The sequence below is a fragment of the Cnephaeus nilssonii genome (assembly GCF_951640355.1).
Source record: "Cnephaeus nilssonii genome assembly, chromosome: 2".
In the NCBI taxonomy this organism is placed as follows: domain Eukaryota; kingdom Metazoa; phylum Chordata; class Mammalia; order Chiroptera; family Vespertilionidae; genus Cnephaeus; species Cnephaeus nilssonii.
This window is the reverse complement of record NC_137073.1, coordinates 13,745,439-13,761,377: the sequence shown is the minus strand read 5'-3', so window position 1 is coordinate 13,761,377 and position 15,939 is coordinate 13,745,439. Positions and strand designations below refer to the sequence as shown.

At 52.2% G+C, this 15,939-nt stretch overlaps 1 protein-coding gene across 1 annotated transcript; it reads left to right on the top strand.

The window, feature by feature from the left end:
* Nucleotides 1–242: 242 nt before the first annotated feature.
* Nucleotides 243–6,345, top strand: LOC307110259 (mastin-like; the record flags this gene model as incomplete). Its single annotated transcript, XM_079789279.1, has 6 exons — nucleotides 243–364; nucleotides 481–566; nucleotides 1,829–2,009; nucleotides 2,201–2,475; nucleotides 6,011–6,168; nucleotides 6,214–6,345. The coding sequence occupies 6 exons, from the start codon at nucleotides 243–245 to the stop codon at nucleotides 6,343–6,345; spliced, it is 954 nt and encodes a 317-aa protein (XP_079645405.1).
* Between the last annotated feature and the right edge of the window lie 9,594 nt (nucleotides 6,346–15,939).

Below are 15,939 nucleotides of genomic sequence, written 5' to 3'. Positions count from 1 at the left end.
CGGACCAGCACCCAGGGGCTCCCCATCACCACAGGCCGTGAGGGCCTCTGCACCTCTCAGCGAGCAGCGAGCTCCACACCGCACAGGGCCCTCCAGCCCGGGACGCTGGCCACACGGAGGCTGCCGCTCAGCGCTCCCAGAGCCAGACAGGGCGCCGCTGCAGGTCCGGGCTGCACTGGCGTCACAGGAGCCGCAGACACGATGGCGGTAAAGGTATTGGTGATGGCCCAGCCCCCGGGGGCATGACACTGCCGGCCGTGCAGCCGGCACTGAGGAATGTTCCTGAGATGGAGTTACAGCTGGTGTCTGGGTACATGGAGCTCCTGGTGTCTGGGGCCAGGGAGCAAGCCGTGCCGCCACCTTGGTGGGGACAATGACACTGACCGCCAGGCAGAGGCAGGGCTGCTGTGTCACAATGGGGAGCAGGGACGGGGAGGGCCCTGGCTGTCCCTTGGTGCCCCCTCGTCCATGTGATGGCAGGTGGACACGTACAGCCACCCGGCCTGAGAAGTCCCTGTGCCCAGAGCTCAGCCCCTCAGGGATCGGGGCCTGGGTCCTGCTACCAGGTGAGCCCCAGAGTCCCAGTTGGGAGCAAAGGGTGGGGGTCTCGGTGGACAGTGAGGGGCCCTGTCGGCCTCAGTTGTACCCTGAGCCTCTCCTTCCCAGTTTCCGGGCAGGGCCTCCTCGGGGGTCCTGCGGCCGCCTCCTCAGCACCCGAGGCAGAAGGCGGTGGGCGCTGCTGGTCACAGAGGCACCAGGTCCCCCTCAGGGCGGGAGCTGATGGCAGCGTCTGGGAGGCCTGGAGCTCCTCTGGCTGCCTCACCCCGTCAGGTCCCGCTTGGCTGTGCAGGAGGAGGCAGGGGCTGGCCGTGTGTCCTGTGGGGGCCGCGGACTGGGTCTCCCGTGGGCTGGTCAGGGGGCATCAGCCTGCATTGTGCTCCAGCCTCGCCCTCTTCCCAGCTTTGCTCCGTCCACCTGCCTCCCAGGTGCCTCTCCCTGTTTGTACCCATGGAAGCCCCTCTCGGTGCAGCTCCGAGAGCCCCCTGCAGAGGGCAGTGTGCGTGGCCTCAGCTGGGGGCAGTGAGGGTGGCCACAGGCCCCGTGCCAGGCAGAGGGCATGCTGTAGTCAGATGGCGTGCTCCACGCTGCCTCACAGGGCTCAGCGGATCCAGGGGCTGCCCTGTGGCTCAAGGGCCCAGCAGCAGCTCTGGGTCTCTGCCTGCCTGGCCCGCCTGCCTGGGCCCCGCTCTGGGGCTTCTGCCAGCAAACCCGCACCTCTTGGCACGCTCTCCCTGCTCATGCCGCGGCCTGGCTGGGTTCGTGGCTGAGATCCCTGCAGCTAGAGGGGCTGCTGCCCAGGGAGAGCCAGGGTGCAGGTCCGGGGGAGGCAGCCCCAGGGCCCAGCAGCAGCTCCTTGGTGTTTGCTGACTGACCCCCGACCTGGGGTGGGCCTGAGAGAGGAGAAGCTCTCTTTGCCCATGGCCCAGACATGGGGCCCCCTTCCTTCCCCTTCCTGTGCCAGGGGATGAAGGGGTGCAGAGAGGTTCCCAAGGAGGGTCCCTCATGGTGAGGAAGCCCCTGCCCAGACTCTGGTTTCTCCATGCCCACATGGGGACCCCAGACTCTGGTGGCCTCAGCCAGGCCCCTGCCATCCCCTCAGATGCTGTGGCTGCTGCTCCTGAGCCTCCCAGGCCTGGGGGCCTCCGTGCCCTTGTTCCCAGGTGAGTCCTCAACACCAACTCAGGGTGGGACTCCTTGGTTCGTCCTGGGGGAGACTGAGTGCGAGGGGCCCTGCAGGGGTCTATGATGGCGTCCCCTTTGTTCCCAGGTCCCGGCTCAGGGAGGCAGCGGGGTGGCTCCGTGGGGGCGCACAATGCCCCCGCTGGGAGATGGCCTTGGCTGGTCAGCGTCCGACGGTACAATAAGGAGCTGGAGCTGTGGCAGCACCTGTGTGGGGGCTCCCTCATCCACCACCAGTGGGTGCTGACCGCAGCCCACTGCACCCAGCGGTGAGCCACGCAGCCCGAGGCCCCCTGGCAGGGGTGGGGAGGGAAACACACGGAGGGGAGATGGAGGTGGGCTGTGGGCAGGGCCCTGGGTCTGGGGGAGAGCCCCTGTCATTGAGCCCCACCCCAGCTGCCGTGCCCACACTGGCCCTGCCCCGGAGGCTCCTCTGAGAGGCTCCCGGTCCCTCCCCCAGGGAGGACGTGGAGGCTTATGGCCTCAGGGTCCAAGTTGGGCGGCTGAGACTCTATGACCGTGACACACTGAGAAATGTGACTGAGATCGTCCGCCACCCCAAGTTCAACCAGAGCCTGTCTGCAGAGGGGGGCACGGACGTCGCCCTGCTGAAACTGGAGGCCCCTGTGGCACTCTCGGAGCACCTCAGCCTGGTCCCCCTCCCACCTGCCTGGCTGAAGGTCCCTGAGAGGAAGATGTGCTGGGTGAGCGGCTGGGGTGACAGCCGCCTCGGAGGTGAGGCTCAGGGGGACCTGCTGGGAGTGCGGAGGGAGACACAGGGCAGCCGCTGGAGGTGTGGCTGTGGCTTTGCTGAAAATACTTTATTCTCGGCAATTTGGGGGAACCTCCACCTTTTTATTGTGGCACAATGTGCATCACAATGTACCTGACATGGGCACGTGACCGTTCCGTGGAATTCAGCACAGTCAGCATGTTGTGCAGCCCTCACCACCACCCCCTCCAGAACTTCTCGTCCTCGCAAGCGCAGCTTGGTCTCCAGGAAACGGTAACTCCCCTTCCCCAGGCTCTGGCCACCACGGAGCTGCTTTCTACTTCTGTGCATTCACCTGTTCTGGATGCTTCATATGAATGTGAAGCGTGCAACGTGTGGCTTTCGCGTGTTTGTCTTCTTTCCAATAGCATGTCGCCTTCCAGGCCCAGCTATGTTGTAACCTGTGTGAGAACCGCATTTCTCTTTGTGGCCCAGTAACACCCACTGGGTGGGGGGAGCGTTTTGTGGTCCGTTCCTGCATGAGAGACTGGTGCCGCCTTCTGGCTGTTGTCAGTCGTGCTGCTGTGAACCTGGGTGTTCAAGCACCGCCTGAGCACCTGTTCTCAAGTCGTTTAAAACATTTTCCAATTGCAGTTTATGTTCAGTATTATTCTGTATTAGTTTCAGGTGTACGCACAGAGGTTAGACAATCATATACTTTACAAAGTGTCCCCCCTACCCCTCATAGTTCTGTACCTACCTGGCAGCATACATGGCTATGACAATATTATTGACTATATTCCCTTATCTGTACTCACATTCCCTGTGACTGTTTTGTAGCTACCAATTTGTATTTTTTAATACCCTCCCCTTTTTCACTCAGCCCCCTAAACGCACCCCCGCCCCCGGCCCGCCCTGCTCTGGCAACCATCAGTCTGTGCCTGTATCTATGAGCCTGTTTCTCTTTTGTTTGTTTATTTTATTCTTTAGATTCCACATAGAGGTGAAATCATACGGCATTTATCTTTCTCTGACTGACTTATTTCACTTAGCATAATGACAAGATTTCTTTTTTTATGGTCCAGTATTTATTTCATTGTACATACAGGGTGGGGCTAAAGTAGGTTTATAGTTGTTCATATGAAAAATAGTGCAATAATTAATAAATAATAATGCATGAATAAACTCTGTATTTCGCCTACTCATAACCGTAAGTCTACTTTTGCTTTATGTTGTCCCAGAGCAGTCGTCGCCAACCTTTTGGACCTCACAGACCACCAATGGTCCACGGACCTCTGGTTGGCAACTGCTGTCCCAAAGGTCCCTTAAACTATCCTCATTTTAAATATATTTTTATTGATTTTTTACAGAGAGGAAGGGAGAGGGACAGAGAGCTAGAAACATTGATGAGAGAGGAACATCGACCAGCTGCCTCCTGCACATCCCCCACCGGCTATGTGCCCGCAACCAATGTACATGCCCTTGACCGGAATCGAACCTGGGACCTTTCAGTCTGCAGACCGACGCTCTATCCACTGAGCCAAACCGGTTTCGGCAAACTATCCTCATTTTAAAAATTCTTTTTTTTTTTTTTTTTTTTGCTCTCTGATTAGGTATTTTTCAACCAGCTTGTCATTTAAATTGCTGATTCCATTTTGTGCTTTATCTCATCTGCTATTATTCCTTCTAGTGTAATCATTTCAGATCTCGTATCTTTCATTTCTGACCATGTTTTCTCTTATGGTTTCTATGCCTTTTTTATGCTTACTGTCCCTTTATTACAGTCCTCACTGAGTTCATCGACCCTTCCCCTATGTTCCTTGAGCATCCTTAGAACCATTGTTTTGAACTCTGAATCTGGTACATTGCTTGTCTCCATTTCACTTAGTTCTTTTCCTGGGGATTTCTCCTGTCCTTTCATTTGGGGCATGCTTCTTTTTTCCCCCATTTTGGCCGCCTCTCTGTATGTGTTTCTCTGTGTTAGGTAGATCTGCTATGTCCCCCAGTCTTGGTAGGGTGGCTTTTTGGGGTACATGTCCTGTGGAGCTCAGTGGTACAGTCTCCCTGATTCCCTAAGCTGGGTGCCCCAGGAATGTCCCTGGTGTGGGCTGTGTGAACCCTGCTGTTGTAGTTGAGTCTTGATTGCTGTTGGCCTGTTGTAGGTAGGGTTGACCCTCAAGCTGACTGGCTGTGAGTAATGACCCTGATCACACTGTATGAGCTGCTGTGAGTAGGCTGACCCCATGAAGCAGAATGTGCCCCAGCCGGGTCGGAAGCCAGCGGAGATCTCCCTTTGAGTGTGCCCTTGTGGAGCTAATTGGGCTGTACTCTGATGTGGGCTGGTTCTGGGGCCTCTGGGGGGCACTCTGGTGCAGGTCAATGTCAGACCCTGCCTGTGACCAATCCTGGGCTACCTGTTAGAAGCTACAAAGTGCTCCACAGTTGGTGGCTCCCTGTGCTAAGCCTGGGTGCACCTGGGAGGGGCCAAACTGCATACTGAGGCTGAATCCCAGCAATACCAGACCTGCGTCAGGGCACAAAAGGCCTAGAGCACCCCAACATCTGCCTCTGCCTGCCAGTTGCCATTGGCTGTGCCACTGAAAGAGCCTCCAGCTAAGCTGGTGCCCCAGGAATGTCCCTTGTGTGGGTGCGGTGAGCCCCGCTATTGTATTTGAATTGCATGAGGTAGTTTCTCAATGAGTCATTGGGTTGGAGCGAGTGGTGTTCATAGGGTTGATATAGATTCAAACTCAGCACCAGTGCTGGGTCTGACACCACTCAACAGAAGCCTCAGGGCACACCAAGGCCATTCACCACCCACCACCCACCACCCACCACTCACCACCCACGACCCACCATCCACCACCCAACTTCCACCACCTACCACCCACCACTCACCTCCCACCACCCGCAACCCACCACCCACCACCCACCACCCACCACCCACCACCCACCACCCACCACTCACCACCACCTGGGGTCTTCACATCTTTGCAGTGGGGTAGCGTCTCAGGGAGTCGTCAGGATGAGGCCAGTAGAGTTCATCAGGCTCACACACATTAGGATTTGGCAGTGAGGAGGGAGGGCTCTGCACAGTGGAGCTAGTCCTGGTGCCTGGGGAAAATGGCCCTTGCCTAAGACACATAGAACTCAGTCTCCACCTGTGTGTCTCCAACAGCCCTGGAGTCTGCTCAGACCTCCTCGTGAGCCTTCTGAGGAAGAGTGTATGGGCCCAGGCTGGTTGCAGCTAGCAGACTCCCCTGCAGGGCAGGAGCTTGGTAGGGCAGGATCACTGGGAGCTTGGAGGGGGGAGAGGGTCAAGTGCATTTTCCCAGGCTGATGCCCTATGGAGGGTAGTGTTCAACTGAGGAGAGATGGCATCTGTGGGCCGTGTGGGAGAGGGACTCAGTCCTGGGTAATGGAGGCTGCCCCTCCAGGCACTCCCTGTGCCTTCTGCTGATGGCCGGGGTGGCCCAGAGGAGGGGAAGGAGTACCTGGTTGTTGGGAAGGAGCAGAAGCCTGGACCAGCCCTGGTTCTCAGCCAGCCCCTCCCCACAGCTCCGCTGCCCCCGCCCTACCAGCTGCAGGAGGTGATGGTTCCCATTGTGGGGAACAGGGTCTGTAACCAGCGCTACCAGAACTCTTTCAACAACACTGGCCAGATCATCAAGGAGGACGTGCTGTGTGCTGGGAGTGAGGGCCAGGATTCCTGCCAGGTGAGACCCCACCTGTCACTGCCTCTGTCCTCTGTCCCCTCCTAGCCTGGTGGAATTGGGACTCAGAAGCTCCATGCAGGGGCCTGTGTGGAGATGTTCACTGAGTCCTGCCTCTCCCCACAGGGAGACTCCGAGGCCCTCTGTTGTGCAGCTGGAAATGCACCTGGGTCCAGGTAGGGATTGTGAGCTGGGGATACATCTGTGGTCATCGAGACTTCCCTGGGGTGTATGCCCGGGTGATGAGCTACATTTCTTAGATCCGGAAGTATATTCCTCCACCCCCTGGATCCTAGAAGAGGCCAGGCCGGGTTCCCATGATGGGGGACCCTCCATCTTCCTTGTTGACACCCCTGCTGCTTTCCCAATTCCAGCATCTTCCTTCCAACCTCCTCACCCTTCGTCTCACCCTCCTGCCCTCTGGGTCCCCCACCTTTCCTGACTTTAGGGTGGCAGACACAGGAAGATGCTCCAAAGGCTGGTGTCTTTCACAGGAGGGTGGGCCAGGATAAGGGGCCTGGGCCCATGGCCTCTCGCTCACCCTCTGATTCCTATTAAACTTGGAAAAGCCAGCTCCAAACCGTGGCTTGAGATGGTGGCATGGACTCCTCATGGTGTTGACTGAGGGCGCAGTGGGGGCCTCCCTGAGAGGTCCCCGGGTCCCTGGTCTCCGTGTCTGGGTGTGAGGAGATTTTCCAGGGTACAGTTCCATGTGATGGCATTTCTGGGAGCTCATGCGGGTTATGCTTGTCCCAGTGTCCCTGCCTCCATCCCTCCACTCTCCTCTTTCTTTCTTCCTCCCCTCCCTCCTTTTCCTGCTTTTTATTTTCTCTTTCTCCTCTTCTATGTTCCCTCTTTCTTATTTCCTACTTGTTTCTTCTTATTTCTCTTCCTTCCTCCCCTCCCTCCCTTAATTATCCTTGATCAAATGTGTCCAGCATGGACAAGGACTAAAGGGAAGGAGTTCACTGAGTGGGCTCCCGGGCTCTTGGAACCCACAGGGAGGTGAGGACAGACACAAACACAGCACTGCAGTGAGTGTGGGACATGGTGTGGAGGTGAGTGCTGAAGACAGAGCTAGAGGGATACAGGGCGTGACCAGCCAGCCTGGTCGAGCTGGGAGGGTTTGACGGGGCTGAGCTGCCAGGCTCAGCTCATGAAGCACGAGCAAAGGTGGGCATTGGGGGGAAGGGGCTCCGGGAAGAGGGACAGAGGTGGTGGGGACAGAGGCGTGAGCTTGGAAGGGGTTTGAGGGGCGGAGGGCCATTCAATGTGTGCTTGAATGTTGGCTTGTTTGGTTTTCAACATCAGCATATCAGAAACAGAGGAATCTAAAAAAATCCCTTAAAATATGAAAGAACATCTTTGTAGATGGTTTGAAAGCCTCCAACTTCAGAGGCTTGTTAGAGATTCAGAACCCCTTATTAGGAACTTAAAAGAACTGTTTGGAAAAACTAAAAAGTGGTATTGGTACAAAAATATCTGAGAATTTTCTAGAATCAATGAAAAAATGGTGAACCTTCAGTGGAAATTGCCTTGTGAAAATTCAGCAGAATAAATACAAATAAATTCTCACCTAAACCCATTTCAGTAAAACTGCAAAATATGAACATTAAAAACTAGCAGAGAGAAGTGAGAGTTTAACCTGAAAAGAAATGACCATCAGACTCAGGGGAGTTCTGATCAGCAACAGGAGGTGGAAGGAGAACCTGGAGCAATTCCTTTGAAGTGGTGAGGAAAAATCACCATCAACATAAAATTTTATTCCCAGATAAACTGTCACACAATATTGAGGAAAAAGTAGTGATATTACGAAACAGAAGACAGGAAGAGTGTCTTATCACCTGCAGGCACTCATGAGAAGAACTATTTAAGGATTTATTCCAGGAAGAAGAAATTCTAATTCAGAGGAATGGTGTGGGACAAAGGGAACAAAGCATTAATGGAAAGAAAAACACTGCTTGCCATTCTCAAAAGACACACCTGAGTGGCCATAGGCATTGACTGGCCTCCTTCATAATCAGAGGAAAATAAAAGGACATACAGTTTCACACTCATCAGGTTGGAGAAAATCAAAAAGTACAATAAAACCACATGTTTGCAAAGATGTTGAGAAATGAGCAACTCATATGTAAAATCTAAAACAAAACAAAACAAAAGAAATGAACAAAGAGAGCAGAAACAGACCCACAGATATAGAGAACAAGTGGGTGTCGGCCCAAGGGGAGAGGGTAGAGGGGATGGGATAAAATTAAAGAGGAGGAAAACAAAGCTGTCATGATCTCTATATTTATGACATGGTATATTTCTGCAAGTAATTTTAAGAAAGAAGAGAGGGGCCGTGGCTGGTTTGGCTCAGTGGTTGGAGTGTCAAACCGCAGAGCGAAGAGGCCTGGGTTTGATTCCCAGTCAAGGGCTCTACTTGGTTGCAGGTTTGATGCCCAGCCCCGTGTTGGGGTGCCTACAGGAGGCAACCAATTGATATGTGTCTCACATTGGTGCGTTTCTCTCTCCTCTCCCCCCTACTTTCCCTTCCACTCTCTCAAAAACACAATAGAAAAAAATACCCTCAGTTGAGGATTAATAAAAAAAGATGAGAAGACAAATGCTGAGATAATGTGCACCTGGGCATTCAGGCCAGCAGCTGTGTGTGGGAGGGGGGTGGGTGGGCAGTGCTCTGCACTCCTGCTCTGAGCAGGGGTCCTTTTGGCCTCAAGCCACCATTGGGGGTCCCAGGGTGCTGGGTCTGAGTGAGAGGAATAGATACACAGAGTGAGGGCGGGGCTGGGGGGGCATCAGGGACAGGATCAAAGCCGGGGCTGTGATGAGGATGTCCGAGCCCTGATAGGGGAAGGCTGAGGGCAGGTGGGCAAACGGCACAGCTTCTGTTTCCTAACAGCCCCATTTTGCAACACAGCAGTGGAAGCTGGACAGCGAGGGCGGGTGGGGGTGCTGTGGGGGCAGCAGTGTGCCAGCGTCCACGGGTCCTCACGTGTCACAATGGAGGTCTTGGGGCCCGGGGCAGGTAGGCTCATGGAGGCCCCCATTCATATCGCTGGCTGTCCCATTTGGGCCCCACCAAACCTCAGGACAACTGTGACCACACTGACAATGACACTGAATCTCAAGGGGGAGAGGTGGCTGAGTCCTCGGCGGCGGCTCAGTCACTGGGGCCCAAATTATTGTTTCTCGTCTTGTCTCTTTTATTTGCGTGCGGCCCCTCTTCCAGAGCCCGAACACTGAACCACGCTGGACGTAGGACTTCACATACGTGCATGTATGCATGTGTGTTTGTGTGTGTGCGTGCGTGTGTGTGTGCGTGTGTGTGTGTGTGTGTTGAGTTGCATGGATTAGGAAGGTCTGATACTTGCAATTATGTGGTCACATATAACTTTGATAGACGTTGGACAGGAGCAGATCACAGTGAACACCATGAGACAAGGCCACTTGCCAACAAGTTCACTGTCTGAGTTAAGAGGGGCGTCCTGTAACCCATCTTTTGTTACTGACGCTGGACATTTTATTTCTCTGCCTTTGTTTACATCCTCAATAAATACTGAGCCTGAATTTCTGTTCTCAGAGGTCACTTCCAGTTGCCTTGTATTGGAAGACAACAGGCTACATTGGTATTTTAAGCTTTCTCACACTTATATAAAAAATGGGCACAAGCCCTCCTACTTTGGGAAATTAAAAAAATATATCTCTAAAGAAATGTCAGAATGAAAAAAAGTATATATGACTCACAATGGTGACAATACCACCCCCTAATATTCACAGGGACATGGTGACTTGTACCTGGAGGGAAATGACCAGTCCTTTCTGGATTTAGTACAAATAGAACAGAGAATGTCCTGTTTAAGTCAAGAAGTGAGAAAAATGATGTCAGAGGAAACAGAGAGAGAGCATAAGGAAGAGAATAAAAGACAGGCTAATTAAGGGAAGAAAGTCAGGGGTAATTAAAAACAAATAAAAGAAGCACCTGGACTAGATAATAAAGAAATTACAGGGTTGCAAAGCCAAAGGTGAGTTTCTTAAATCTAATGAAATAGGCAAACCCTGGCAAGATTGATCAGGCAGGAAAACTGATGCACAGATAATCCTATATAATATAAACCTAGGTGGTGTCATGCTGTTGTCACAAGATGGTCGCCACAAGATGGCCAGGAGGGGAGGGAAGTTGGGGGTGACCAGGCCTGCAGGGAGGGTAGGTAAGGGCGATGGGGCCGGGAGGGGAGGGCAGTTGGGGGCCATCAGGTTGGCAGGGGAGGGAAGTTGGGGGGAGATCAGGCCCACAGGGGAGGACTGTTGGGGGCGACTAGACCAGTAGGGGAGGGTAGTTGGGGGTGACCAGGCTGGCAGGGGAGGGTAGTTGGGGGTGATCGAGTTGGTAGGGAGGACAGTTGGGGGCAATCAGGCTGGCGGGGGGGGGGCAGTTGAGGGCGACTGGGTTGGCAGGAAAGGACAGTTGGGGACGATCAGGCCAGCAGTTCGGCGTCAATCAGGCCAGCAAGGGAATGGTTAGGGGGCGACAGGTTGGCAGGCAGAAGTGGTTAGGGGCAATCAGGCAGGAAGGCAGCTGAGTGGTTAGGAGCCAGCAGTCCCTGATTGTGAGACGGATATCTGACTGCCAGTTTAGGCCCGAACCAAAACCGGCCAAAATCAGCAGTTGGACATCCCCCAAGGGGTCCCAGATTGGAGAGTGTGCAGGCCAGGCTGAGGGACACCCCTCCCCCCATGCACGAATTTCATGCACCAGGCCTCTACTATCCTATCTGATAATAGAGTAACATGTAAATTACCATCACTCCGCTACGCCCACGATTGGGCGGCGGGAGGCTGGGGGGCGGGACTCGGGGTGGCCTATCCGGCCACTGAGAGGCACGGATCCGCTGCCACTGAGGGGGGCTACCCTGCTGTTGAGAGGCGCAGGGGGCGGGACTCCCGCCCCCTGTGCCTCTCAACGGCCAGATCCGCGGCCGCTGAGGGGGCCTGCCGTGGACACCCAGCTGCGCCTCTCAATGGCAGGGTAGCCAGGTGTCCGCGGCAGCCCCCCTCAGCGGCCTCTCAACAGCATGGTAGTCCCCCTCAGCAGCCGAGGACCATCAAAAGTGGGGGAGCTGGGTGCCTGTCTGCTCCGGCACCAGGAGTTTCAGAAGCCTCCGGCTCGGTGGAGGCTTCTGAAAGGCCTGGTGCACCAGCGGACAGGCACCCAGCTCCACCGCGAAAAGCGAAAGCATGTAGGGGACCCTACACGTGCATGATTCAATCATGCACTGGGCCTCTAGTTAGCAATAAAGAGGTGAACAGAAACATGGATAGGGCAGAGATTTTTAAAAATCAGAAGAGTTTAGTATGAATAATTACATTAAACAAATTTGCCATCAGGTGAAATGGACAATTTTTAGGCAAGTATAACTCCTGGGGACTGACTTTAGGAGAACGGGAATCGGGACCAGATTTATAATCATGAAAGGCCTGCTTCTGGGTGGTGAACATCTACCCAGAAGTAAAATATAAAGTACAACACGGGAGAGTTACACCCCAGCATGGCTTCCTGGGGAATTACACTGAGACTTCAAGGCCCAGGCGATCTTCCAGGGAACAGAAAGGAGGCGGCTCCCGGCACACTGTCTGGAGCACAGAACTAGGCACATGGAATAAAGGGACATTTCAGGCCAGTTTCCATTATGAACATAGATTGAAAAAATCCAAAGTAAAACATTATTAAAGCAACTCCCAACATGTAAAATAATTACCAAAAGACCCAGGAAGGTCTAAACCACTGTGGTTTAATAGCAATTAGTGCAATATGCCACATTAACGGAGCAGAAATATGTGATAAAAACCATCTGATAATTTCAACAGATATGGAAAAATACTTTTTTTTATTTGGTTGATAAATTCAACCACAGTTTGTGATAAAAGTCTTAGCAAACTTGGGCCAAAGGTGACTTCCTAAAATGATCAGGGTGGCTTTCCCAGAGCCCACAGCAAACGTCCTGCTTGTGGGGGTGGGGGAACGCTGGCAGCCCCGCCCCAGAATGAGGGATGAGGGACAGGGAGGCCCAGACAGTGCAGGTGACTCCAGGCAGCACACAGCGAGCAGAAATACACAAAAGGTGTGAGGACCAGGGAGGAGGGGAGGAGGCTACCAGGAACAACATGGCAGTCTACACGGAACCCCCAAGGCCATGTGCACACAATGTTAGGACTAATGTGAGTGCGGCGAGGCAGCTTTGCCCACGATCAACGCAGGTCCAGGTCTGAAGTCCCACAGGGCTTCTAGCCACAGCCAATGGCCACTGAGAAGAGGAACCAGTAAGCTAGCATTTCCAGTAACGACTACAAACCACCCGGGAAGAAATCTAACAAAATATGGGCAAGATTTCAGAGAGGAAATTGTCCAGTTGAGCTCAAGGACAGAAGGTCCAAATAAAGTGGACAGATGTATGCTGACCATGGCTGGGAAGACTCAGCACCCGAAAGCTGTAAACTCTTACAATGTACAGCCATTCCCTTAGAAGTCCCACTTCACAGGATTTTTCAGGACACATGACAAGCTAACTTTTACGTTTTGATGACACGATTTGGGAGTAAAAAGTTAACATTAAACTCTTTTGCTTTGATTGAAAAGAGAACTAACCTTGGGTTACAGGACACAATTGTATTTGACAAGAAAATCCTTGCGTGAAATTTCTTTTTTATTTTGTTGATCCTCACCCCAGGATATTTTTTTCTTTTGGTCCATTTTTTATTTATTATTATTGTCTAAAGTTTTACATAGGTCTCCTTTTCCCCTGATTGACCCTCAGCCATTCCCACCACAGGCCAAGCCCTCACTGCTCCAGTGTCTGTGTCCATTGGTCGTGCTAATATGCATGCATGCAAGTCCTTTGGTTGCTCTCTAACCACAACCACCACCACCCCCACCTCCCCTGCCATTTGTCTCTGGATCTATTTTTGTTCATCAGTTTACGTATTATTTTTCCCATTGATTTTTAGAGAGAGTGGAAGGGAAGGAGAGAGACAGAGAGATACATCGAGGTGAGAGAGACACATTGATTGGTTGCCTCTCCCTCACACCCTGACCAGGACCAGGGATCCAGCCTGCAACCAAGGTACGTGCCCTTGACTGGAATCCAACCTGAGACCCTTCAGTCTGAGGGCTGACACTCTAACCCAGGCGTCCTCAAACTACGGCCCACGGGCCACATGCGGGTGTTTTTGCTGTTTTGTTTTTTTACTTCAAAATAAGATATGTGCAGTGTGCATAGGAATTTGTTCATAGTTTTTTTTAAACTATAGTCCGGCCCTCCAACGGTCTGAGGGACAGTGAACTGGCCCCCTGTTTAAAAAGTTTGAGGACCCGCCTGCTCTAACCATTGAGCAAAATCAGCCAGGGCGAGTGAAATATATTTTGTTGACACAGAACTGAGAAAGTGCTAGACTGGCACTAGTTAGTCTCCCCTCTCCCCTCCCAGTGTCTTCTGTTTGAGCACCTGATTTTAAGATGAATAAGATCTGAAGGGTTCAGAGTGGGCCGGGGTCACACACCTAAGATATGAGGCCATCGTGTATCAAAGAGCTTTTATTTCAGGCACCTGGGTGCAGGTGGGCTGAGGCCGAAAAAGCAATCAGCGGTGACAGAAGGGGGAGGCAGGGTTTTATTAACTTCTGCTGGCTGCACACAGTTCTGCTGACGTGAAGGTCCGGTCCTTGGTTCCTCCCATCGCCAGATGTCTGGTGGTTATCTAGGCTATGCCGCGCTCAAGGCTGCAGGCTTTCTGCAAGTCAGGACGTGGGAGAAGGCACTCGCAGAAAAACGCACACGTGCCCTGTTGTTTGTTAGTGCCCAGCCCTCCCTGCCCCCAACAGGGACACCATGGGCACCTCCACTCCCTGCTGCTCTCTGCCACCCACCGAGCTCCAGGTTTACTTTCTCCCTGGAACTCAGTTCCAGACGGTGAGCACTCGTGCTTGCAACCAGCACTTGAACTCCAGCAGGAAGTGTTACTGGCTTCTTATTCCTGCTGATTCTTGACAGCTGTGTTTGCTCCACAACGAGGTGCCCCAACTTGGGTGGCTCAGGCAGTAGTGATGGATTCTCTCCGTCTGGGGGCAGAAGTCTGAGACCCAGGTGTGGGCAGGCCTCTCCCTCAGCTTCTGGGGGCTGCTGGTAACCCCTGGGGTTCCTTGGCTTTATGGCTGAATAATGTTCCATTGTGTGGTTGGACTACATTTTACCTACCTACTGACCTTTCATGGACACTTGAGTTGTTTCTGCCTTTTGACTATTAGGGATAATGTGGCTGTAAACATTTGTGTACACAAAAGCAGAAAAAAGAAGAGCACAATGCTCTTTGACAATAGAGTGGAACCTCCGTTCTCCAACTTAATTCATGGTGGAAGGCTGTTGGAGAAGCGATTGTTCAAAAACGCAATCATTTTTCTCATTAGAAAGACTGTGAATTGACCCTGGCCAGTGTTTCTTAGTGGTTAGAGAGTTGGTCCCTGCACCAGAGTCGTGGGTTTGGTTCCTGGTCAAGGGCACGCACCTGGGTTGCAGGTTTGTTCCTCAGCCCTGGTCAGGATGCCTGTGGGAGCCAATCAATCCATGTGTCTCTCTCACATTGATGTTTCTCTCTCTCTCTCCTCTTCCCCTCCCTGCACTCTCTCTAAAAAAGCAGCAGAAGAAAATATCCTTGGGTGAGGATTAACAACAACAGAAATACTAAATTGAATTGATTCATTCCAGACCCCCAACTGATTCCGTTTTAACCTTTCTTATATTCAGCACATGTCTAATGTGCTGTTTAACCTACAAACAAACACTTCTTTTCTTAAATTTATCGAGCCCCCCCCCCCCCCCCCCCCCCCCCTGGCAGCCTTGAAGGAATCGCTCTCTGTTAGCACTCATTCCAGGGTGTCTTTCAGGAAGTCATTGTGCAGCATCTTTGCTTTTTCACACATTACTGCCTCTGAAACGCTTGTCACCGGTAAGTGCTCTTTGTTTATCCAAATCAGCACATTTTGGTTCCTCTTCAATTCTCTCTGATCATTGTTTCTGTCACACCCTTAGCGATATTAGCACTCTTTGGTAGTTTCTTTATTTTTACTTTATTAGCGCTCAATAGCTTGTTTAAAATTGTGCTAATTGTCCATTTCACCCGCAACAAAAGGAAAAAAACCCCACAAAAATATTCACAGCACAGTTTCCTGAGATGTTAACAATGCAAGCTTTTGTGGTAAATGGACCCCTATTCTCTCCTTGTTTGTGGCCTGAGAGATGCTTTTTGTCTTGCTGGTGTGTCAGCATGAAAGGGCTGTTAAAGTGAAAACTCAAGTTTTGTTTGACAACCAATATATTTGTTTCTGTGAACAACTTGCTGGAGAACTAAGTTGTTCCAGATGGGAGACGTTCAAGAACTGAGGTTTGACTTGTTAACGAAAAAAAACCATTGAAACCTGTAAAGAATTTTAGTGAGTTTATTTGAGCCAAACTGTCGACATATGCCGGGAAGCAGAACCTCAACGAATTGAGATTATGCTCCGAAGAATGGTGGGTTACATCTGTATTTATGCATTGCCATTAAAGGAGGGACATAGGTGGGCTACATGAAATTCATTGGATAAAGTCAAATGGTGGGAAACCCCTGGGATTGGACAAAAAGTAAAATGATGGACACATACTTAGGTGGGTACAGGAACAATTAACATGATAATGAAGGAATTTGAGGCATCTGTCCTGGCGCCTACCACATTTGGTTGTACCCC